We start from the raw sequence: 25,464 nt of genomic DNA on the forward strand, positions 1-25,464 counted from the left end.
ATATATACATTATTAGATGAAGTGACCAAAATTTTACCCATTACTCCTGATGCCATCTACCCATAACTAGGTGTTTTGCTTCAGTACTTAAATCCTCTAATGATAAAGACCAACATGCCATTTTACTTTCTAATTGCTTGTTCCACTTGCTTGTTGGCTTTCAGTGAATTTTGTGCAATGTCAAAAAATACATTTTTTCTGTTTTGCACACTTTGTGGATACTTTGATACTTTGAAGAGGATATTTTATCTTTTTCCACATTTATTTCATCTACCATCATCTTGCCCAATTACTTTTTGAAATCTTTTACATCCTCCTCCCTAAGCACAACCCTGCTTAGTTTTACATCACCAGCAAACTTGTAAACATATTTGGTCCCTTCTGCCAAATCAACTGCAATATATAATGAATATCCAGTGCCCAAACATCAATTCCAGTGGCACTCCTCTAGTCAAAGCCAGCAACGCCAGAGTCATCTATTTATTACTACTCTTTGCCTGCTGTATAATACCAAATTCTCAATCCTCATCAGTGTATTACACCCATTTCTGTATCCTCTAACTTTGTCCATTATCCTCCTGTGTTGGACCTTATTAAAGTCTTCTGAATATTTAAACATTACATCCACTTAACTATTCTGCTAGTCATATCCTCAAATAATTCCAGTGGATTAGTCAAACACGATTTTCCTTTCATAAATGCACAGAGACTCTTTTCAGTCCTGTTGTTCTTTCTAAGGGGTTCTGTTACTACTTACCTTATTATAGATCCAACTTCTATTAGGTAAAAAATACCATAGTTCCTCATTTTCTCTCTCTTTTCATCTTATAGTAAGCTTGTATTTGCTTCCCTCTAATCCAAAAAATTGACAGTGAAAAAGCATTGGCAGTTAAGAACAACCTGCTTTGATTTGTGAGAGTAAGTTTTGTTAAATTTATTAGCTTTTGAACAAGAAAATAGGTTGCTGACAAAAGTTTGGAGGATGTCGCCCTAGGTTGTGTTGTTCACTGATGACATTATCTTCCGGAACTACTTCTTTCACTTCCTTTACTACTTTTTTTTTCAAATGAGATTTTGCTAGTGTTGGAGCCTGTGATCTACATTTTGGGCCAATTATGCTAACTGGTGCTTTGCTGTCTCTGAGTGAATTTGGTGAGGTATCAAGTGAAGCATGGGGCCTGGAAGCCAAGATGTTTTAAGACAGGCCACTTAAGCTTATGATTGACTCTATTTTTCACCAATCTCACTGATTAAAGTGTCGTGGAAGATTGAAACCAATGAAGATGAGAGCGGAAGTGGGGTGGGTGTTCTGCGCAGACAACCTACAGGTGCCCAGTCCCTCTCTCCCTCTGGCTTGCTGCTGCTGGAGGAAGGTGTCTGCACGTGACCTGTCTCTCTCTCTCTTTCGCCCATTCTCCCAGAGGAAGATGTCTGCTTATGAACTCCTTGCTTGATGCTGCCAGAGCATGATGCTGGAGTACTGGGTCTTGGGCAAGGTTTAATTGATGTGATTTATGGTTTAGACTCTATAGTTCATGTTATGGTGTGTTTCTGGTCGCTCTTTTTTTTTGGTTGCTATTGTTGTGCAATTTTGACAGGGCGGACTGCTCCCTGTGGCCTGCAGATAACAAAGACACAGCGCTGAGTTAGGCTGAAATGAGCTGGACTGAATATGCTTGGACTCTTTTGATAACTGTATGGTTTGGTGTTTTATATTCTGTGTTTTTCACTAGTCGCTTTGCTGTTTGTGTGATTTTTTTGCACATTGGGGTTTGATGTTTTTCTTTGAATGGATTTCATGGCTTTGTTTTGTGGTTGTCTATGGGAAGACGAATCTCAGGGATTTATACTGCATGCATACTTTGATAATCAATGTACTTAGAATCTTTGAAATTATTATATTATGCATGTATATTTTTAAAGTTGACACTACAGTATTGAACACTAGTTGATGAAACATACATAAACATAATTTAAAAGGGAATGCAGCATGAGATTCAACAGTAACTAATCTTTACCATACAACTCTATATGTTTTACATAAAGTGTTGTTTGTAAATTCTGAACATAAAGTGGAAATTGTAAGATATAATTGGTAGGTTTCCCACAGGATGAGGCCTCCCCGGTATATTTCCACTCACTGTGTCCAAGCAATTCTTTGCATCAGAAAACAATAAGGAAACAAAACATTTTGCAATCAATGCAACAGCAGGCTTCACAGAATGGCCAAAACCTTTAACTAACAATAAATTTGAATATACAAATATTCATGTGGTATGGGAATGTGTCCTAAGATTCACCAAACTGAAATATATTTGAGATCAAAATGATTATTGGAGAGATTTCACAATAATCTTGTCAAGCAACTTTCTGGCAGCAAAAGGCAGAGTATATTACGAATAAATAGATTCTTGTAATGACATAAGGGCTTCTATAAATATGTAAAGGGGGGGGGAAAAGATTAGCGAAGCCAAATTTAGCTTCCTATCATCGAAAATAAGAGAAATTATAACTGGAGGAAAGAAATGGAAATGGAAAAAAAAAGAAATGGAAGAGGAATTAAAGTCATATATTGATGTTGTCTTCACAAAGGAGAACATAAATACCTCCTCGATATGTTAGGAAATCAAGGGTCTAGTGAGAGAGAAAAACTGAAGGAAAATCAGTATTATTAAATAAATGGTAAAAGGTAAATTAATGGAGTTTTCAAAATGTGCAGTTCTGTTCCTCAAATTTGAAGAAAAATATTCTTGCCATAGAAGGAGTGTAACAAAGGTTTATAAGACTGATATTTGGAATGGCAGAGAGATTGGGTTGATTAGGCCTATATTTGTTAGAGTTCAGAAGAATGTAAGAGAATCTCATAGAAATCTATAAAATTGTAGTGGAACCAGACAGACTAAATACAAAAAGTATGCTCCTGATGACAGAGGAGTTTAGAACTAGGAAATCACAACTTTGAGATATGGGACATGTCACAAAGAACCAAAATCAGAAGAAATTTCTTTACTCAGAGGATAGTAAATCTGTGGAATTTTTTACTGCAGAAAGCAGTGGAAACCAAGTTATTAAATATATTCAGAGGGATAGTAAATCTAGTTCTTAATGCTGAAGGGATCAAGGGATATGGGGAAAAGCAAGGGTAATGAAGTAGATGATAAGTCATGAGCATTTTGAATAGTGGAGCAGACATGAAAGGCTGAATGGCCTTCTCCTGATCCTGTTTTCCATGTTTTTTTATTGCAGGACTGGCCTAGACTCAAAGTCATAAAGTCTCTGGTCCAATAATTCCATGCTAACCAGACTGCCCACCCATCTAGCCCTAATTTCCTACATTTGGCTCACTTCTCTCCATGTACCTATCCAAGTGCTTCTTAAATGATATTATTGTACCTGCCTCAATCAATTTTTCTGGCAGCTCGTTCCATATACTCACCAGCCTCTGTGTAAATATGTTGCCCTTCAGATCTCTTTTAAACCTTTTCCCTCTCACCCTATATCTATGCCCCTAGTTTTGGTCTCCCCTACACTGCGAGAATGACTATTACCATTCCTCTCATCTATGCCTCTCATAATTTTAAACATTTATATAAGGTCACACTTCATTCTCTTATGTTCCAAGAAATGACAACCTTGTCCATCTAACCTCTTTCTACAATTCATTCCTTCTAATCCTTTCTGTAATCAATCCAGTTTAACCACATCATTCCTATAACAAGGTGAACAAATCTGTACATAGTACTCCAAGTGTAGTCTCACCAACAACCTGTACAACTCCATGTACTCAATGCCCTGACTGATGAAGGTTAACAGATTAAATGCCTGCTTCATCACCTTTCTGCCTGTGACGCTACTTATAATGAATTGTGCAATTTGTACTCCTAAATTTCTCTGTTCGATTACACTCCCTAGTGCCCTACCGTTCATAGTACAAGTTCTATGCTGATTTGACTCTCCAAAATTCATCACCTTACTTACCTGTATTGAAATCTATTTCCCACTCCTCTAACTGATCAAGATTCCCCAGTAATCTTACAATAACCTTTCTCACTATCAACAACTAAGTTTGTGTCATCTACAAACTTACTGATCAAGCCCTATGTATTTCCATCCAAATCAGATTCAGATTATTGTCATTTAGAAACCACAAGTGCAATGCAGTTAAAAAATGAGACAACGTTCCTCCAGAATGATATCACAAAAGCATATGACAAAACAGACTACACTAGAAAATCCACATAACGTTTGGCAATCCCCAATCCAGAGTCTGGAGAGGCTGCTGTGTATTAATATTGCACTACCATGTTAGCGCATTCCCCTGAAAGGAGCTCCAAATCCACCAGACAAACAAGACCAAAAACTAAAGCTACAAGACCTGCACAAGACCACACAGTTACAACATATAGTTACAACAGTGCAAACAATAGCATAATTGATTTAAAAAAACAGACTATGGGCACAGTAAAAATAGTCCAAAGATGTTAAAGGACTATGTTCAAAAGAAATCACCACACTGTTTCCACAAGTCCCCAGGGTCCCGACAGACTCGCCATCCCACGCCAGGGACAGAAGGGAATACCCCCGCTATGGACTTCCATGGCACCACTGGACTCAGCCTTGCAGATGCAGCACACAATGAAAGCGACCTGACCGCAGCGGGCTCCGAGTCCGTCTAACCTCCGAGCCGATGATCATCCCCTCCGGCACAGCTTCTCCAAGCACCATCCTCGCCAAGCGTATTAAGATGGCCCCACCAATGACCATTGGCAACACAACCCCAAGGACTGGGGGCCTGTTCTTTCCAGCAGAGTCCCAGACCTCACAGCAGCAGCAGCAACAAAGAAGGTCTTCCTGGAGATTTCCCAATGTTCCTCCATGCTTCCACGTCCATTTTCAATCGATTATGATTGCGCACGGCACCCCACTTCACAAATAACAGATAATCAGCTCCAGAGTGGCCTCTGCAAGCTGCATCACGCCACCATCTTGGAAAAACACCATTCTCTGCTTTCATTCCTAAAAAGCAGTTTTCACCCATTACCCTTTGCTTCCAACCTCTGAGCCAATCTTGAATTCCCCCTTACTAGCTTTTTCTGGATTCCATGGGACATAACCTTCCAAATCGCCCTATGTGGGCTCTTGTCAAAAACCTTGCTAATGTCCAAATATGAGTCTAGGCTAATGAGGAGATTAAGAGGAATAGACCTGTATTCTCTTAAGTGTGTCTCCAATGCTATAGTCCAATGGTTCCATCCTTAGAAGCTCTGATACACTGTAATCTAAAGCCAAAGCTGGGGTGTTGTTTTGGTTTCTCTCAGTTGTGAAGCAGTTTTAATGAGTTTGAAAACATTTCTGATAGTCAAAGACATTTAAAACCAATTAATATAATGAAAAGAAATCTAATCTTTAAATGAAGCTCATTAAAACACTTCTGAATCATTAAAATTATTGAACTAAACTAACATAAGTTACTTTTTTATCTTCCCTTCTGAAATGAGCAGGGTCTCCAATTCTACACCAATTTCTTCAAAGCAGTTCTGCAGAATTTAACAAAGAACTGGACCCAACATTGAACCTTATAGAGTTCAGCAAATGAGTGTTTAGCAAAGGTGAAGTATCTCTCATTCTAAATCTTGGACTTAGACAACTCTGCACAAGTCCAATATTAATTTCTATAGCTAAGGCTAAACATTATCGGTCTCCTGCCAGACCTCAGGCCATAGCAAGGATGATTTAGTACAATCTGTTTTAACCAAACTAGCATCAGATTATGCATTACAAAATGTAATTTCATTGCAGTTCTTCATGTACAAAAATTGCATTTACAACTTAAAGTTCACAATATTATTTTTAATAATTATAAATAATATTTGTAGGCTTTTAAAACTGTATAGTGTACTCTTCAAGCCAGCAGGTGACACTGCAGAACAGTACCACTGCTCCATAACTGTCAACAGATGCCGCTTGAATAAATGAAATACTACTACCTACCTAAAATGATTTAATCCTGCAAAACTGGACTGAATAATATGACCATCCTTGAATATTGGGCAAAATATTTCATGGAAATAAGGAATGCCGCTGAAATGCAGTATAAATAACAGGTAAATGGTGTGATTTACATTACAGTTGCACATGGGTTGTAGTGAATGGAATACCCTTTCATTACCTTACTGCACTGTTATTCTTGGCAGCAATTTTTGGGCCCTCTGAAAAATGAATGCAGCTGAGCCATGTAAAAAGTGTGATGGGAAATAACAGCGATTAGTTTCCTCTATCCCAGAAGCTGCCCACAGAGTATATATACACCAAGAATTTTTTTTAATTCATTGGAAGAAGTCAGTCATTTTTTATACTTTCAACATATTATACAGTCTATAGCTTCAGTCCAACATCCATCAAAAACGAGAACACTTGCTGTGGCAGTCTGTTTCCAAACTGATGATCTGAAAAGTGATAGAACAGCAGATAGACCACCATGATTCTCAGCAGCTTTTTAAAAATGTTAACTAATTGCAAAATACATCTGCTTGAAGTTAGGATTTGATTCAGAAGAAGAAAGATAACTAAAATATAGATCTATTGTTTCCCTGTAGTGATCTAACTATAGAACTTTTAATTGTAATTAGTAAAGGCAAAAAATTCAAAGCACCATGTCTTGAAAACTCCATTACCATTTTTAGTCAGAACAGTCAACCAGCTGGCAATATACTACATCAATTTCCTTTCTCCTTTGTTGAGTCAAGACGCTCACAGTAACAAATGTGGCACAATAACAAGATTAGAAAAGAGGTTAATGTCCAGATCTTTACCAAACTACATCCCTTTGAGGCTTCTTCACAACTAACACTCCTAGCTACCATTGTATCATCAATAAACCTAGCAACCAAACTATCAATTTATCCACATCATTAATATAAACATATAATAAATTGAAGTCCCAGCCCAAATCCCTGAATCTCATCACCCCATTACCTCTTATGCCAAATTTTTCTGTTTGCCAGCTAATGACGCCAATGTAGAAACAGTGTTGCTCCAGGTGGGATTGGTGGGTGGGTATCTTCCAAGGGATTATGGTCCTTCTGCTGTTAATAGTGTGCTTATCTATGTGTGAAAGTGTTTAGTATTAATTTCATTCAGTTGCTCAAGTCTTTTTAAAAAAAAATGTCATTCACAAGATGCTGATACTGCAGTAAAGGACAGTCATTCTGAAATATATTCCACTGAGTCCTGCAGATCTCCATCAAATCCTTCCCACAATTTACCTCTCACCTAAAAGCTAGGAGCAATTAACCAACCTACCTATGCATTTTTTGGAATGTATGAGGAATCAGAATATGCCAGATAACATGCAAACACCACATACAGGCAACACCAGAGTCCAGGATTGAATACTAGTTGCTGGAGCTGTGAGCCAGCAGCTCCATTAGCCGTGCTCTTGTGCTGCCCTAACATTTGGTGCCAGTGGGCTGACTAAGTTTGCAGGAGCTATTCTCTAGTGAAGTTAAGAGAGTCAACTACATTGCTGAGAGTTTGGAAACGTATCTCTATCAGACTAGGAAAGTATAGTAGCTTTCATTTCCTGATGTGAACCAGATGGGTTTTTCTAACAAATATAAGCTTTAAATTCAATGTTCATACAATTATAAAAACTGAAATTCCTCAGTTGCTCTTCAAGATGCACTATGGCCTTTACATCACTCTTTCAGACTTCTGGATACCACATAGATAATTCAAACACTATGCTTTATGCCACTTCATTCTTTCTCTGTCTCAATGCTGTTACCAGTTGTGTGTTAACTTTAAGTGGAAATCAAGCAGCAAATAGAGATTGTTCTTATTCTCAACATCCAACTAATTTGATTTTAAAGGCATTTAAATCATGAGGAAATGCTGTTGCTTTCAAACCTTAATATAGCTGGTATTTACAGAGTGTTAGCAATTCAAACCTAACAACAGCTCCATGTGGCAGACAACTGTAGAGCTGTCTTGTTCCATCATTTACTTCAGTCTCATTCTCTCACAGACAAGGAAATACACAGCTTCGCTGCTTGGTAAAACATAGTCTCATTAAACTTTTGAAATGTGAACGCTAGTGCTGGTTAGATGAAAAGGTGGATTTTAGACAGATCATCCATCTAGTAGAGATCTGTCTGTATCAGAGTGATGACAGGATAAGGATTTTCAGCGACAAGGAGCAAAGAAGATTCAGAAAATAGTTGACAAAGTACCTTAGGTAAGATAACTAGGGGAAAACTATTTGAAATAATATATGGTTTAAGAAGCAGGGGACAAAAGGTACATGGGGGATAGGAGGAAAAACTATTAGAGTGTGGTTATGACTTGGAATTTACTACCTGTAAGATTCTTGAAAACAGAATTAATCAATGCCTAAGGAAAGGAATTAAGTAAGTACTTGAAAGAGAATAATGAGTTGGGGAGATAGTAGGGATATGGGACAGATCTCTCTTAGAAATTAGCATAGACTTAAAAGGTTGAAAATGGTGCAGTAGAAAGACTGAGGTCTGGGCGGAGACTTTTAGAACATCTGACACTACAATGTGAGTCAGCCAATTGGCATAATCTAAATGGTTGATAGTATAAATGATAGCTGCAATAAGTATGTGGAACTAGATGCTAAGGCATCACAGATTGATCAAGCAAAAAAAAAACTTTTACACCAGGTCACGTGTTTTATTGTTATTTACAGGCAAACTTTCAGAGATGGACCACTGAAGTTGGATTTGGAATTGGTTTTATTATTGTCACTTGTACTAAGGTACAGTACAAGCCTTGTCTTGCATATTGGTCAAATCATTAGATAGTGCACTGAGATAATACAAAGTAAATGAATAACAAAATGCAAAGTTCGAAGTTCAAAATAAATTATTAAAGTACAGTACATATACTACCCTGAAATTCATTTTCTTGCAGGCATTCAGAGTAAATACAGAGAAACACAACAGAATCAATGAAAAAAACTATACACACAGATGAACAACCAATGTGCAAAAGAAAACAAATTGTGCAATATAAAAATAAAAACAAAATAATAATAATAGATAAATAAGTAATGAATATTGAGAAGATGAGTTGTGGAGTCCATAAAAGTGAATCCATAGGCTGTAGTTTGTAGGCAAAATTAAGTGTACAAACTAAAAAGAAAATGCAGAGCAGGGTGCAACGACATAGATTTTGAAGTCATGAGTACACCTTATTGTGAAGTGAATGCTGGGCTATAGGTACGTGGTGTAGTGATGATCATCTCAAGCAGTTGAAAGCTTTGACCGCCAGTATACCCAAAGCACATTTTGTTATAAATCGGGCAAAAGGCAAGTCAGCCAAGGCTAAGATCACATTTTTATATACAGTGACAAGCAAAAGTTTGGGCACCCCGGTCAAAATTTCTGTTACTGTGAATAGCTAAGCAAGTAAAAGATGACCTGATTTTCAAAAAGCACAAGGTTAAAGATGACACATTTCTTTAATATTTTAAGCAAGATTAATGTATTATTTCTGTTTTGTACATTTTAGAGTGAAATGATGCCACAAGTGGTTGAAGCATTATCAGGCCTTTGTTGGTTCAAAGTGAAGAGAGAAAAAAAAACAAGCTCTTGCATAAATGTGCTCCACAACCCAATGACACACACTGAAAGAAATATGAAATTTGTGTGGTCAGAATCACATACAAGGGGCCTATGAGAAACACACACATAATGCTAGAGGTACTCAACAGACCAGGTTAGCATCTAGGAAAAGAGGACAGTCAATATTTCGGGCCAAAACCCTTCATCAGGGTTTTGGCCTGAAACGTCAACTGTACTCTTTTCCATAGATGCTGTCTGGCATGCAGAGTTCCTCCAGCATTTTGTGTGTGTTGCTCAGATTTCAAGCAAATGCAAATTTTCTCATTTGGCATATGAAAAAATCAAATTTGATAAATAATGTCATAATTGCAGCTCCAGGTTTTAGTACATAATATATTTAAATAAAATGTTTCCTAGTGTTTTCATAATTTGTTGAATTGTGGTTAATATTTAATAGTTTTTCCAAAGCTTATGAATGTTGCAGAATTTCACAGACTTCTTGACATCTCTGACAGATTGTTTGCTCAATGAACAAAGTTTATTAGCTATTAATGTATTTTTGTGTCACTAGAGGGACATGGAGACTGGACCCAAATGCAGGCACTGAAGTACTGGGGCAGGACAGGAACAACTAAAGGATAGAACAAGATGGGGAGACCGTGGCATGCAATGGTGATCCTGGGGTTCAGAGAGTTCATGGCAAAGGCAGGACTTTGGCTAGGCTAAAGGATGGGTCTATGGGACAAGGAATGCTGGGAGGATAGCCTCCCCCACAGGCTGCATTACTTCTGGGCAGGGATCGGCCTCGCAGGTCGTGGGGCACCTGGGCAGGATGCAGGGTACAACCCATCAGAAGTGAGGGTAGGAAAGGGTCAGAGCCCCCCCTGCCGGGCAACGGCAGTCCAGCTTGCAAGGGATGGAGGCAAGGGATCAGAAGGGAGCTCGGTCCAGAGTGACTACAAGAACAGACTTACAGAACTAGATGATTAACAGTGGGTACTCCAAGCCAGGGTCAAAACAGGATAGCCAGGCGAACAGCATGTAAAAGACGAACAGGACAACCCCACAACTAGACTCAGTCCCAGAGCCTATATATATACGCACACCTGCCAGCTGTCAGGTCTCAGGTGCACCTCCTTAAGCCAAGATGATCCTATTTGGGCTTAAGCATGAAAGGAGGGACGGCTACAAGACCCGGAGTCCGCGGACCGGATCAAGACCCGGAAAGCGGGCTCCAGACTGGACCATAACATTCTGTTATCAATCAGGTCAGAAGTGCTTCCATTGGGCAGTTCTCGCCTGGGATCATTCATGATTGGGAACAAATTTAACAAGTTGGTAATCAGTATGCTACTGAATGAACTCTAATCCTAGAATACAACGACTTCTTGCTGATTCAAACCATCTTCCTGGAAAGATACTCTTTTGAAACATATGATTACATATTTAATGGATCACGGTTGAACCAGTGCTGGTTGGTACAAATTCAATGAGAGACTTTGGACTTCATAGTTCGTTGAACAAAGACATATTTTCATTATTTCTAGGATACCAGTATTTTCTTCACAGTATTTACCAAATTTTCAATAACAATGCTCTTGCAGAATTTACAGAAAATACCTGTTTCTTCCCATTCTCTGGAAAAGGCCACAATCTCCTCCAGAGGAGATAATACATACTTGAAATAAAAATAAAATAAATATTTATCTCACCTATACATTGTTAGAATTCCATGATATTACTGTGTCACACAGTTTAGATTACATGCTGTATTTGAACAAATTTCTTGATGAGTGAAAGGTTAGTTATATTAAGTAAACAATTTAATCAGCTTGCAGGTAGCACTAATCATTGAAGTTTAATTGTATTTATCAGAGTACTTTATGTTGACCTAATTAAGTTCCACCTATTGTCTCCCAGTTTCTTAATTCATCCCTTTATCTATTCCACCTATGCTTTCCCAGATTCTTACTTCATCCCCTTCACCTGCTCTCACCTAACAATTTGTACTACAACTCCTCCCCCCACCTTCTTATTCCAGCTTTTGCCTCCACCCTGATGAAGGGTCTCTACCAGAAAAGTAGATTGTTTATTCCCTATCAACACACAAAATGCTGGAGGAAATTAGCAGGCCAGGCAGTATCTATGAAAATGAATAAACAGCTGATGTGTCAGGCCATTTCAGGACTGGAAAGGAAGGGGGAAGATGCTAGAATAAAAGTGTGGGGGGGAGGGGAAGGAGGACTAGTCAGAAGGTGGTAGGTGAAGCCAGCTGAGTGGGAAAGGTAAAGGGCTGGAGAAGAAGGAATCTGATTGGAGAGGAGAGTGGACCATGGGAGAACGGAAAGGAGGGGCACCAGGAAGAGGTGAGGAGAAGAGGTAAGAGATCAGAGCGGAGAACAGAAGAAGATGGAAGCGGGAGGGAAAAATACTGGAAGGAGATATTGATATTCATCCCTTCAGTTTGGAGGCTACCTATATGGATTAGGAAGTGTTGCTCCTCCACCCTGAGAGTGGTTTCATTGTGGCAAAAGATGTCAGAATGGGATATTTATTCATTTCCATAGATGCTGCCTGACCTGCTAAGTCATCCAGCATTTTGTGTGTGGTGCTCTTGATTTCCAATCTCTCAAGTTTATTCCCCATATGTCCACCCTCACTTGCTGAGTTCCTTTAACATTTTGTATGTGTGTGTGTTGCTGAATAAAGTGCAGATGAAATAAAAACAGAAAATGCTGGAAGTACTCATCAGGTCATCCAGCATAAAAGGAAAGAGAAACAAAGTTAATTATTTCTGGTAAACAAAAGAAACTAAGTTATATTAAATTGCAGGGAATGAGGGGAAAGAATGAACAAGAAAAACAAAATATCCATTAGGGCAAAGCCAGGATTGCCTGTGGATTATCTGTAAACAAAAACATCTGGTCAATAAGTTAAAAGGAACAATTGGGGAGAAAGAACTTGATTCATAAAATATCATGGGCAGTTAGGTAATGAAGGTACAAACAAGGGAATGCCTAAGTGATGAAATGCAGAAATGTCTAGCAGGCCAGCCTCTGCTACTGGAGGGAAACTTTCAAACAATGCCACACATGGATGACCTAGCCCATTCTATTTCAGTCAGTTGCCTGACTTGCAGAGTGTTTCCAGAAATTTCTGGCTTACAAGACTCTTAATTAACCTTACCTACTTACAAACAAAGACAACTACAAGTTGCCCCTTGGCTGTATTAATTTATCTGATCCCCAATTCTTATCTAATTTTGTCTAATGCTCCACTGCTCTGTGCCACTTAATTTACTCTTTCCTAAGTAAGCTGCATCCGATAATTTGAACAGATCCGTACTTATAAGTATTTTTTTTAAAAAGACCATAATTTTACCTCTCCCATCAACTCAATTGGTGCCCTCCTTTCTTCCTCTTTATTGCCCTCATCACCATTGTCCTCTTCAACATCACTTAAACTATCATTAGCTTTGTAGTCTTCTAAAGTTCTGTTCGTGTTACTTGTGGTTGCTGAGTCATATGATTCAATAGTAATTGCAGAGGTCTCCAAAGCTTTTGCTTCTTTAGCGTCTGAATTTAGATTCATCTTGAAATCTGCAATAAAGACAAAGAAAAATGGCATGAAAAAATGAAGTTCAGTGTTCAGTTCTTGCTAAAAAAATATTTTTAAAAAATGATTTAGAACCTTGCAATGTTTAAATTTAGTATGGTAAACACCAGTAAGAGTCATCTGATAAATTATTTTACACTTCTTTGTTCTCCATAAATGCCTAAACAACTAGAGGCTGAAATAATTTCATCATACTGATAGTATGGTTGAACCCAAAGCAGTCATCATTCCACCATGTTTACTTCCACAAAGCATTCAGGATATGAACTTTTGCTGGTTGGTCTTTGTGCATCAGCCTCTTTTTGAATTGTCTCCCAGCTTCTGTCACTATTTCAGCTCTCCTCGCCTTTCACACCCTGCACGTGGATCTACCTCTTGCTCCACCCCTTTCCTTTATCTTTTTGTACTTCTGTCTCCCTTTATCTTTCAGTTCAGATGAGGGATCAACTCCCCTTCATAGATGCTGCCTGATTCACTAAGATCCTCCAACATCTTAAGCATTGCTTCAGGTTCCAGGATCTGCAGTCTCCTGTGAGTCCATCCAGGGTTATACATTGATTGATTTACCATGAAACTACTCCACATATTCACAATGGGTATGAGAAATGCACAACAATAGATGAATGTTTCTGCTATCAGTCTTCCTAACACTTAATGCCATGTTCAGGACACAACTGTTTGTCACTTAACCTTCTGGTTAGTTGTATACTCATGGACCCATCTTTCAACACTGAAACAAAAAGAGTATATTTTGGGCATCCGGAGTTTGTACAAACAGACACCAGTACTGAATATTCAAATAGGGATTCTTCTAGTTGGGATGTGCTACCATTGTAATATGTAATTCTGTAAAGTTACCTGCCTATATTCAAAATTTTTAAGTTGGTAATTATAGCAACTGAAACTGTAGCTAATCATTTATTGTTTTCTTTGTGTTGAAGAAGTATAAAACATCATGTCAGGTGAGTAAGATTCTCTTGGATTCTCTCTCTTGAAGGTTTGCTGTGTGAGTAAAGACTTTAATATTTCCCATTTACAGCTTCCATGTGGCTCAGTTTTAGTCAGTCACAAGCAGTAGTTCTACTCACTGCACATCTGTGCTGCCTTATCTAGTTGTGCAGGGAAGTGCTGGTTAAGTAAAAGATCAGCCAAAACCATCTTGAATGGGAGGGCAAGCACAAGGGCCCACATAGACTATTCCATTTTATATTCTCATGTTCATCTATGACTTTTATTGTAGAAAGGCTGAGACAAGCGGACGAAGAATTTGTCAGTAAATGTACAAACAATAGGTCGAGCACATCTGTTAGTCCCCTTTACTTTAAGCAAAAATATATTTACTTTGGTAAGTATCCAATGTAAAGTCATTAGATTGATCACCAGATGAATTGTTTACTTTTGAGGAGAGACTGAGTAGGTCTAGCTGACACCGCAAAGATTAGAACAATGTGAGAGGTTATCTCATTGATACACATGGAAAGACTGAGAAGGTAAATGCCAAGGGCCATTTCTCTGGGAAGTCTAGGAATAAGATAATGAGTCAAACTTGTTAGTTTCCTCAATTAAGAGATCACCACTCTGCAAGCATTACTAATAAATTGTTGTTTCATTGGAGAGTGCCCAAATCCCAGAGAGAGATCAAACCACACTTAAATGGTGAAGCTGGTGGAACATGTTGTCCATCACAACGGAGTAAGAGGCAGCAGAAGAAGGACCAGAGTCATCTTGCATTCCATGCCACTGAAGCATGACCCTGATCTGTAGAGGACCGTGTGGTGGCTGCCCATGCATCAGCCTCACCACATTAAACAAAGTCACACACAGGCATTCTCCATTAAGGAACACCCTAACATCCTGGCTATGTGGGTCCCAGATCAGCCAGTAAAGCCACCCAATGAGAATCCACCAACAGACAACTGCTTACTCAACCCAATTGATATGGCTGCCACCACCACCGCCACCTCCTCCTCCTCAAGTACCAGGATCTCTGGAAAGGATGAAGTAAGAGGACAAATGTTATGTCTCTTCTGTCTGAGCAGGAATGTACTGCTGAGGAAGGGTGGGCCACAATGACTTGGACAGTACTGTCTCTTCAGAATACTGAAAGGAGACTTGATAGAGATTAACAAACATGTTATATGGTGGCATCATATCAGACATGAAAGAGATTGTGGAAAACCATCCACTGAATGTGGAGACTGATAGAATAAGTGGGAAAGGGGAGTGGCACTTTTAGTCTAGATGGGAGGGCCTGCAGCGAAAGAAGTGCAAGAAACAAAGCAAACTTGGTTAGGATATAGTGGGAGGGAAAACAAGGTTGAATGAAAAGGAAAATATATTGGGAGCACTAGTGTAAAAGATGACCAAAGAGACATGACAGCAATGGAGGAGCTGAGGGAATAAAATGCAGTAAGTAAAGCCAAGGTAGTGGTGGAATCCTTGGATTTATAATTGACAATGACAGCTAACTTATTCTTGAAAATAGAGACAGGGAAGTTGAGAAGCGGTGAAAACTGGCAGCAAAGGCAGTATCCATCATTAAGGACCTTCACCACCTAGGATACACCCTCTTACTACAATCAGGGAGTAAGTACAGGAGTGTGCAGATGCACACTCAATCTCTTAAGAACATCTTCTTCGCTTTGCCATCAGATTTCTGAATGGTCCATGAATCCTGCTATTTCTCTTTCACACAAAATATTAATTTTGTTGTAACTTATAGTAATTTTTGTTTTGCATTGTATTGCTGCCACAAAACAGCAAATTTCATGACATATGCCAGTAATAATAAACTTGATTCTGATAATCCAAGAGTTACGCATGAGTGCAAGAAGCAGCACCTATACAGTCACCAAAGAGGTAAAGAAGGGAGCATGAAGTAGAATTGAAATGAAGAATATTCCGCAAAGACATAGGCACAACATGAACTAATACTGCCTTTCATTATACACTTTAAATCTGTGGTGAGTTATTGGCGCAGAGGGAAATAAGGTGTGTAACAGAGCTGGCATTCAAGCCATTGCAAGGTAGAGATTAACCTGCCAAATACCAGCAGCTATGCTTTCATCAGCAGTCTTGTAAACAGTGTTAAGTATAGACCCAGCATTGAGCAATGTGCTGCAAATTGAAAGGAAACTGATGAAAACAGTGGATGCACAACCAGGAGTTTTGAACAAGGGTGTTATTTGCCTAAGGTGTGGCAAAGTCATGTGTGCCTTTAATTAGAGGCCTTCATTTTAGACTACGTACACAATCCCTAATGTCAGGCCTTTCTGAGGCACTACTCCTTGAAGATGTCTTAGTTACTATGGAGGCTGGTACCCATGATAGAGCTAACTAATTTTACAATTTTCTGCAACTTATTTCAATCTTGTGCACTAGCCTCCCCATACCTGTTGGTAATGCAGCCAGCCAGAATGCTCTCCACGGTATATTTGTAGAGGCTTTTGAGTGTTTTAGTTGACAACAAACCAAATCTCCTCAAACTCCAAATGAAATATAGCCACTGTCTTGCCTTCTTTATTGTTGTATTATTATGTTGCGTCCAGGTTAGATCTTCAGGAACTTGAAATTGCTCACTCTCTCCATTTTGGTTCCTTCGATAAGGATTGGTTTGTCTTCCTTCATCTTACCCTTCTTGAAGTTCACAATCAGCTCTTTGGTCTTGCAGACATTGAATGCAAGATTGTTGCTGTGACACCACTCAACTGGCTGGTACATCTTGCTCCTGTACACCTTCTCATCTCCATCTGAGAGTCTGCCAACAATGGTTGTACCACCAGCAAGATGCTATTTGAGCTATGCCTAGCCACACGGTCATGGGTGTAGAGAGAATAGAGCAGAGGGCTAAGCACACATCCCTGTGGAGAGCCAATGTTAATTGTCAGCAAGTGGGGATGTTATTTCCAATCCACAGATTGTGGTTTTCTAATCAAAACCATTCCTTTCATCATTATGGATTCGTAAGATAAGGACTGTACAAACCTTGTTCTTTCACTCAAGCTCATCATTTATTATATTAAGGATTAATTGGATGAAGATTTCACTCATGGTCAGGCCCACTGAATGACAGCTGATCTTTACTTTTTACAGAACTCATCTGTTAAGGAAGTTGATGACTGCTCATACTCATTCTCAATTGAAAACAAGTCATTCTACCTGTAGCTCTTAAGTTCAATACAAGATACTCAAAGTTCAAAATTCAAACTATATCATCAAACTAAGTATACTTATACAACCTTGAGATCTGTCTCCTTGCAGGCAGCAAGCCAAGAAACCCAAAAGAACCCATTTAAAATAAAGGCCAACAAATACACAATGTGCAGAGAGAGGAAAAACACAAACTGTGGAAACAATAAAAGTAAGCAACAGCATTCAGAACAAAAATGAGTCCATAGACACGAAGCCTGGAGCAGGCCTATGGCCTCAGCAGTCATTCCTCGCTCTAGGACTTGGGCCCTGTCGCATTGATAAGCACTGGGTTTGGGCCATGATGGCACCTTCCAGCCCATGCCCGACCTTTCCAAATCAGCTCAATGCTTAGATTGTTCAGATTTCACTCTGTTTAGTTGTATGGGCTTCGAAACTCTTCTGCTTCGACTGTACTCCATTTCACCTGCCTTAACTCAGTCCCAACCATGTCTGGATCTCGCTCTGACCACTCCTTCTCAAACATGTCTGACCTCATTCTGACTTTTCATCATACCTGCATGCCTTGACCCTTGAGTCAGCTGTGATTTCACTTGTCTCTTCTTGTTTACAGTGGTAGTTTACAATACTTTTACAGAAAAAAGTGTTATTAATAAAGTATTTAGTTATATTTCTTGCTTTGGGAACTACCAATAAGTTGTTGCCTGGTATCAGTAGCACCATCTTAAACCCCATATCATAACTGGCTAAGTAACCAGTAGCATTATTGATGTGCTGCATAACTATACAGAAAACAAAAGATTTGCATGCCCTAGGAGACAGGTTTTTCCAGAACCCTACCTGAAGCTGGCTACAAGCTCTTCAGCCCATCTAGTCCATGCCAAAACCATTTAAACTGCCTGCTCCATTCAACCTGCATTGGGCCCACAGCCCTCTATACTCCTACAATCCATGTACCTATCCAAACTTCTCTTGAATGTTGAAATTGATCTCATTTGCACCACTTATGCTGGCAGCTCATTTCCACTAATGACCCTCTGAATGAAGAAATTTCCACTTATGTTCCCCTTAAACCTCACCATTCACCCTTAAACCATAACCTCCGGTTGTAGTCACACACAACCTCAGTGGAAAAAGCCTGCTTGCATTTACCCTATCTATACCCCTCATAACTTTGTATACCTCTATCAAATCTCCTCTTAAATCTTCTACATTCTAAAGAACACAGTCCTGAGTGAACTCCCCTCCTCAAAAACATCTAATGTCTGAATTGGTCGCTGGTCAGAACTCAAACCGAGCTCCCTACTATGTTATCCATAGTATTAGATAATTGAATAGTTCATCAGGAAATATCTCTAAAGAACAATGTCTAAAGATTAACTTCTGTGCCCACAATTGTCGCCAATTTGCTCTGAAATCTCTGTCTGTGAGAACATTCCATTAGGTATTTGCCATTGGAATGTTTTCAATTTCAGTCCTGCTTAAGATTATCTGGTAAATAGATTTATGATCCGAAGGGCGGGGGGGGGGGAGGGGAGACGCAGGGGTAGGTATAGCAACTATCCTGCTAGCAGGAGTGTCATAGCACAAGTTATAGATAATAATGTGTAAGATATGAAGGCTCATGGGGTGGTAGGTAAGGACAAGGGGAACCCTAATGAATAGGGAACTTGTGGCGTCTACAGTGGGATCCTACCACTAAGCACATCTTTCATTTCCCACCACTGTCTGCTTTCCACAAGGATCACTCTCTATGTAACCTTGTCCACTTGTCCCTCCCCACTGATCTCTCTCCTGGCACTTATCACTGCTAGCGGGACAAATACCACACCTATCCCTACACTTCCTTCTTTACCACTATTCAGGGTGTCATATAGTCCTTCCAGTTAAGGCAATACTTCACCTGTGAGTTTGTTGTAGTCATCTATTGTATCCGGTACTCTCGGTGCGGTCTCCTCTACATCACTGAGACCCAATCTAGATTGAAGGACTATTTTGATGAGCACCTTTGCTCTGTCCATCATAAAAGGTGGTATTTAATGGTGATCAACCATTTCAATTCAATTTCCCATTTTGACATGTCAGTCCATGGGGCCACACTCATGTTGGAGGAGCAACGGCTTGTATACTGTCTGGGTATCCTCTAAATTCTGGTAATTTATGCTCCAACCCTTTCTCTTCACCCCCCCCCTTGTAGTTTCCCCCTTGCCCCATTTCTTCTCATCTGCTCATCAGCTGCCTCCAGTGTCCCTCCTCATTCCCTTTCTTCCATGGTCCACTGTCTTCTGCTATCAGATTCCTTCTGCTTCAGTGCTTCACCTCTTCCATATATAGCCTCCCAGCTTCTTACTGCATCCCCCTCTCCCCCCTCACTTGGATCTGTAACTTGGCAGCTTGTAAATCTTTTCCTCTTTTCCTTCCTCCACATTCTTATTCTGGCTCATTCATCTTTTCTTTTCAGTCCTGATGATGGGTCTCAGCCCAAAATGGCTTCTGTTCAATGCTCCACACAGATGCTGCCTGACCTGCTGAGTTTGTCCTGCATTTTGTGTGTGTGTTGTTCTGGATTTCCAGCATCTGCAGAATCTCTGGTATTTACAAAATATTTCTTCTTTAATCCTCAATATTACCATATAACCATATAACAATCACAGCACGGAAACAGGCCATCTTGGCCCTCCTAGTCCGTGCCGAACCCTTAATCTCACCTAGTCCCACCTACCCGCACTCAGCCCATAACCCTCCACTCCTTTCCTGTCCATATACCTATCCAATTTTACCTTAAATGACACAACTGAACTGGCCTCTACTACTTCTACAGGAAGCTCATTCCACACAGCTATCACTCTAATTATATTAGAAATATAATTTCTCCTATCTCAGACTATAAGGAGACCACAGTTACATTAGCTTATCCTATTAAAATATCCATTATAGATTTTATTGATTATTCTTGTATTTTTCCTCTTTATCAATATCTTGGCCCTCCTTCACTAAATTGTAGACAATAGACAATAGGTGCAGGAGCTGGCCATTCAGCCCTTCAAGCTAGCACCGCCATTCAATGTGATCATGGCTGATCATCCACAATCAGTACCCCGTTCCTGCCTTCTCCCCATATCACTTGACTCCACTATCTTTTAAGAGCTCTTTAAATTCTGAAATATACTACTTTTTTTTAACAACGTTATAAGCTATTTCCTTCGATCTAAAACTATTTAACTTCTCATGTGTGACAACTGGACAACGTTTCCCGTTACTTTGTTTTAATGATACATGTATTTATTGCAATAATTCTTTAAAAGTTAGTCATTGTTTGTTTATCGTCACTTTTTCATATAGTGCCTTTAATTGGAGTTCCACTTCAATTTTGATTGAAATGTTTGCTTTACCTCTTCATGACTGACATTATTCTTTTGATTTGTCACACTATTCTCCCACCCACACACTTTCTCTTTTCTAAGTTTTTCCCTTTCTAATTTTTTTCTATTGGAGCATTCTCCTTCCTCTACATTATTGAATTACTGTACATTGGCCCCAGTGAGATTCAAGCAAAGCCAATCTGAATGGACCAGCTTGCACTTTGCCCAATACTGGTACTATTGCTCCATGAACTGAAGCTAATTTCTCTTTCACTAATCTGAGAGTCACATGTTCAATTTACTGATTTTATGCAAATTTGCACATTGATCAGGAAGTAATCTAGACAGTGTCATCTTTTTGGCTCTGCTTTTTAATTTAGTTTATAGCAGCAAAACTATTTCTTTAATCCCAACTATGGATTAGTCACTTTGCTCATTCTCCTTGCAGTTTCTGCTCTAGTCCACACAGGCTGCAATAATCTCATGCCTGCTGGACAAGTGCAAGGGCTGAGATGTCTCTTCAATGCTATTACCTGGATCCCCACACATGACTCACTCATAGTCACACACAAAGGTCACTCTTGACTGACCAATTCTGCTATACTTTAAGAGTGTGTATATGCCTCTGAATAAATTGTCCAGGCATCACTATACCTAAATCTCAAATTTCAGCTCATTAACTCCGTCACTGTTCTTTATATAGCAAACACTGCAGATGGCATCATCATGAGTCACAAAGGTTTCCTTCAGCCAACGCATACTCAATTGCAGACAGCCTGATAACTTAATTTAGTTCTTTAAAAGTAAGGTTATCCTGTTGCTCTTGCATTACTAAATACCTTACTCACAGTACACATTTGATTGACATTACACTCAGTGAGCATAGTGAGCATGTTTGATTGGGGAGAATCACTGACAGTATGAGCAAAGGAGGAAACTCAGTTAGTAGAATTTGAGCAAAATTATGATCAAGGGAGCAGGAGGTGGCCTTAGAGACAAAACATGTATGAAGAGTAGAATGGGAGATGAAGGAACATCACAGTTAAGATGAAAAAGCTGTAAAAGAAACTTCTAAGAAGACCAGTAGATAGAGGAAAAATTAACTTCGGCTCTAACTCAGCCCTGACTCTTAACCAGTGGACAATTCTGACAATTTAAATATATATTTTGTTAATTCTGTTACATCCATGGCCCCCTCCTTTTTGAGAATCGCAGGATCGCTATTGATTCGGGTCAGGAGACCCAGGAAATGAGAGAGAGACACGCAGATTCCTCAATGTTTGTAATGTGTCCTGGGCCTCCGAGAGACAAAGCCACGGTTAACGGCCATTATCTCTTGGAGACAGAATTGTGTATTGAGTACTGTAAGATTCATCGAAGCCCCCAGGCAATGAACCGGGGGGGGGGGGGGTTTGGTGGAGGGATTGCATCATCCGAACCTGATTGACATCTGAGACCCTGTGAGTCAGGATAAAAGAGGGTCTGGGGAACAGCCCCTTCAGACGCACCAGAAGAAATGCTAGAACTCCTGTAACAGCGTAATAGCGAAAGCCGGTGGAAAAGCCCACGTGCGTCCTTTTCCATTTGCCTCGGAATTGGTGGGCCTTTACTACGGAAGCACGGCTTTAGCTAACCACAAAGGGGAAATCAGCCCCCAACGACTCTCGAAGGATTGACATCATAAAAGGAATGGGCAAGTTAAACATCCGTTTTTCTCTCCAACCAAAAAGCTGCAGCTTGAATGAGCTTGAGTGACTTTTATATTTCCATCGGACAATACATTATCCCCTAGACAACGATAGAGCTATTTCTTATTGATTATTATTATACCCGCACTTTTAGATTTAGTATTGACGATGTATATTATCTGTATGTTTGCATTGATATTATTTTTGTGTATTTTTATCAATAAATACTGTTAAAAATTAGAACCATCAGACTTCAATGGACCTCTCTATCTTTGCTGGTAAGTGACCCAGTTACGGGGTACGTAACAATTCAAACAATAACTGGTATAAATTGTTATAGGTATATCAGTTTAAGTTTACACATATCTGAGGGAAAGACAGCAATAGAGTTGCTGGGAATTATGGCATGGAAAAAGGAAATGCAAATGTTATTTACTTGTAACAGCTAGTATTTATTCAAACTCGAAGATCTACAGCTGGTGAATATTTGTACAAATGCTACCCTTTTAAATTGCAACCTCTCCTAACCACATTTTGCCAAATCAGGCTCAATCAAAAAGCACACAAAGTAAAAGCATTTAACATAATATTGTATTGGATGAACATAAATAATACAAATACTTAAATCTTGACAATTCTGAAGAATCTGTTTATACTGTGGCAGTCAACTTTTGGTGGATTTTCTGCAATATTTCCGTACACAGCCTGGACCTAAGTTTGCAATTTTTTTTTGGCCCTATTCTTGTAGATCTGTATTTTCTCCTGTATTATTAGATCTGTATTTATGGCATGCATCCCAAATTTCCATTTCATCCTTGCAGAGGGGTCATTAATCATCTCTGTATCATCCCAGTTTTAATGGAGTCCCAGAATACCCCAGTCTTCCTAGTTCCTGAATATCCTAATGGATTTCTTTAAATCAGCTGCTAGAAAACCCAAGAGCCTCTTCACAGATAACAATTATGGAAGACATAAGGGCTCATCAAGTGCACTAGATACTCCAATTCCTGATGATTAATGCATTGAATGAACAAAGCCTTCTACACTAGCTTACTGGAGTCCTCTAGCATTGCTTCAGATGTTCTTACAAAGAAATTCAGCTTATCCCTTCATTCTTTCTTTTTCCATCCAAGCTACTCTTTATAGATCTTTCTATCCATTTATATGAGGCATTATTTGCTTTCAAAGTTCAGCATGAGAAAATGAATTTGAATAAAATAAACTTTACATTTGCTCATTCTTTTCTCTCATGGGTAATAGAATATCTGACAAGTGTAAGTAATTAGCATTAACCTTTAAAAACAATCAAAACATGGCAACTATAATTGGGTGCATTTAAAGTTCATGTAATGTTCAAAATAATGTAATTGATAGAAAAGTAATTTCTCTCCCTCACACCCACCTCTTCCCCAGTTTAATTTACTTTTTGAATGCAAAAAGCCACAACATGTATCTGGTGTGACCATCACAGCTATATGGAAAAATAGTGAGTAGAAACTATTTAATTTACAACTAAAGCTCTAAAGCTGAGTAAATGTTACTAATGCATCTGAATACAAATTAACCACATTGCACAATCTGAATACAGCTTTGAGACACCATTATCTTCAAAGTGTATGGTTGGTAATTGGTTTAGTATTGTCATATGTACTGATGGTCAGTGAACATTTCTTTTTGCATGTCCTCCAGACAGATAATTTTAAAATGTAAGTACATCAAGGTAGCACAAAGGGAAAAGCAATAATACAATGAAAACAAAAAGGTTCAAGAAACATTGAAAGAAGTTGACATCCAAAAGTATAAGTTTTAAAACAAACTTCGGAAAAAAAAAGAATCAAAGAGCAAATCGGTAGAATTACAGAATTGTAGAAATTTATATCACAGCTTAAGACTATATGGCCCATACTAATGTAATTATAATTCTACCTTTAGTTCTTGGTCAATGACTTTGTAGTTTATGGCACAAAGTGCACATTCAAGTACTTTGCAATGCTGGCAACATTTCTTTCAGGAAGTGGGCTCTAGATACTTATCATCTTCTGGGTGAACAAAATCCTCCTTAATCTCTTTATTCCTCTGCAAATAACTTTTATTCCCTCTTTTAGGCTAACTGACCTCCCTGTCAAGGAAAGTTAGTCCTTCCTATCAACCTACTTGGACTTCCTCAAATTTCCCCATTTGTTACATTGAAAGCTATCCAACCTATCCAAATGTTCCTCCCAGCTAAAATTCTCCAGCCCATGCAAATGGTCATAAATCTCTGTAACATCTCCAACCTGATAATTTTCTTACTGAAAAGTTTTTCATTGCTCCTTGCCAAGTGTAATAACATAACAACAAACTTGAATTTGACCTTGATAAATTTTTTACATAAGCTAACAAAATAATCTATTCAATTAATTATACTAACTTATCTTCAGGAACAATTTAATCATAGAACAGTATAGAATAGCAACAAGACCTTTCAATAACAATTATCCTGACCATGATGAAAAATTAAACTAGTCCCATCTGCCTGCACATTATTCATATACATCTATTCCTTGTATGTTCACGTGCTTATCCAAACACCTCTAAATGTCACAATTATATCTGCTTTCCATTATCCCACCTGGCAACACATTTCAGATACCTTACGCTCGATATATATAAAAAAAAACTTGTCTTGCACGTGTTTAAACTTTCCCCCTCTCACTTCAAAGTATTTGATATGTCAACCCTGTGAAAGGACTCAAAACTATCTACACTTTTTATGTCTCTCATAATTTTATATGTTGCCTCCTCAGCCCCTGATATTCCAGAGGCAACAATCCAAGTTTGTCTGACCTAGACTTTTGCTAATTCACTCTAATTCGCGTAACATCCTTGTGAACCTCTTCTGTCCCCTCTCCAAACCACACCCTTCCTGTAATGCAGTAATTAGAACTGCACATAATTCTACAAATGTGGCTTAACCAAAGCTTTGTACAGCTGCAACATGATTTCCTCAGTTTCATAATCAATGCAGCAAACAATGAAGGCAAATACCTGTCTGCCTTCCTTACCATTCAATCTACTTTTGTT

General features: G+C 38.9%; 1 protein-coding gene and 1 pseudogene across 6 annotated transcripts in view; both read right to left on the reverse strand.

Moving 5' to 3' along the window:
- erich2 (glutamate-rich 2) overlaps positions 1–25,464 on the reverse strand; it is a 105,077-nt gene that overhangs the window by 25,423 nt on the left and 54,190 nt on the right. For all 6 annotated transcript variants that reach the window (XM_059966598.1, XM_059966599.1, XM_059966600.1 and 3 more), the window contains one exon: positions 12,969–13,186. In XM_059966598.1, the coding sequence (XP_059822581.1) occupies positions 12,969–13,186 (218 nt within the window). The remainder of the gene's footprint in view (positions 1–12,968; positions 13,187–25,464) is intronic.
- LOC132393605 (U6 spliceosomal RNA) lies at positions 23,180–23,279 on the reverse strand (annotated as a pseudogene).

This window comes from Hypanus sabinus, chromosome 4, assembly GCF_030144855.1.
Source record: "Hypanus sabinus isolate sHypSab1 chromosome 4, sHypSab1.hap1, whole genome shotgun sequence".
NCBI classification, from domain to species: domain Eukaryota; kingdom Metazoa; phylum Chordata; class Chondrichthyes; order Myliobatiformes; family Dasyatidae; genus Hypanus; species Hypanus sabinus.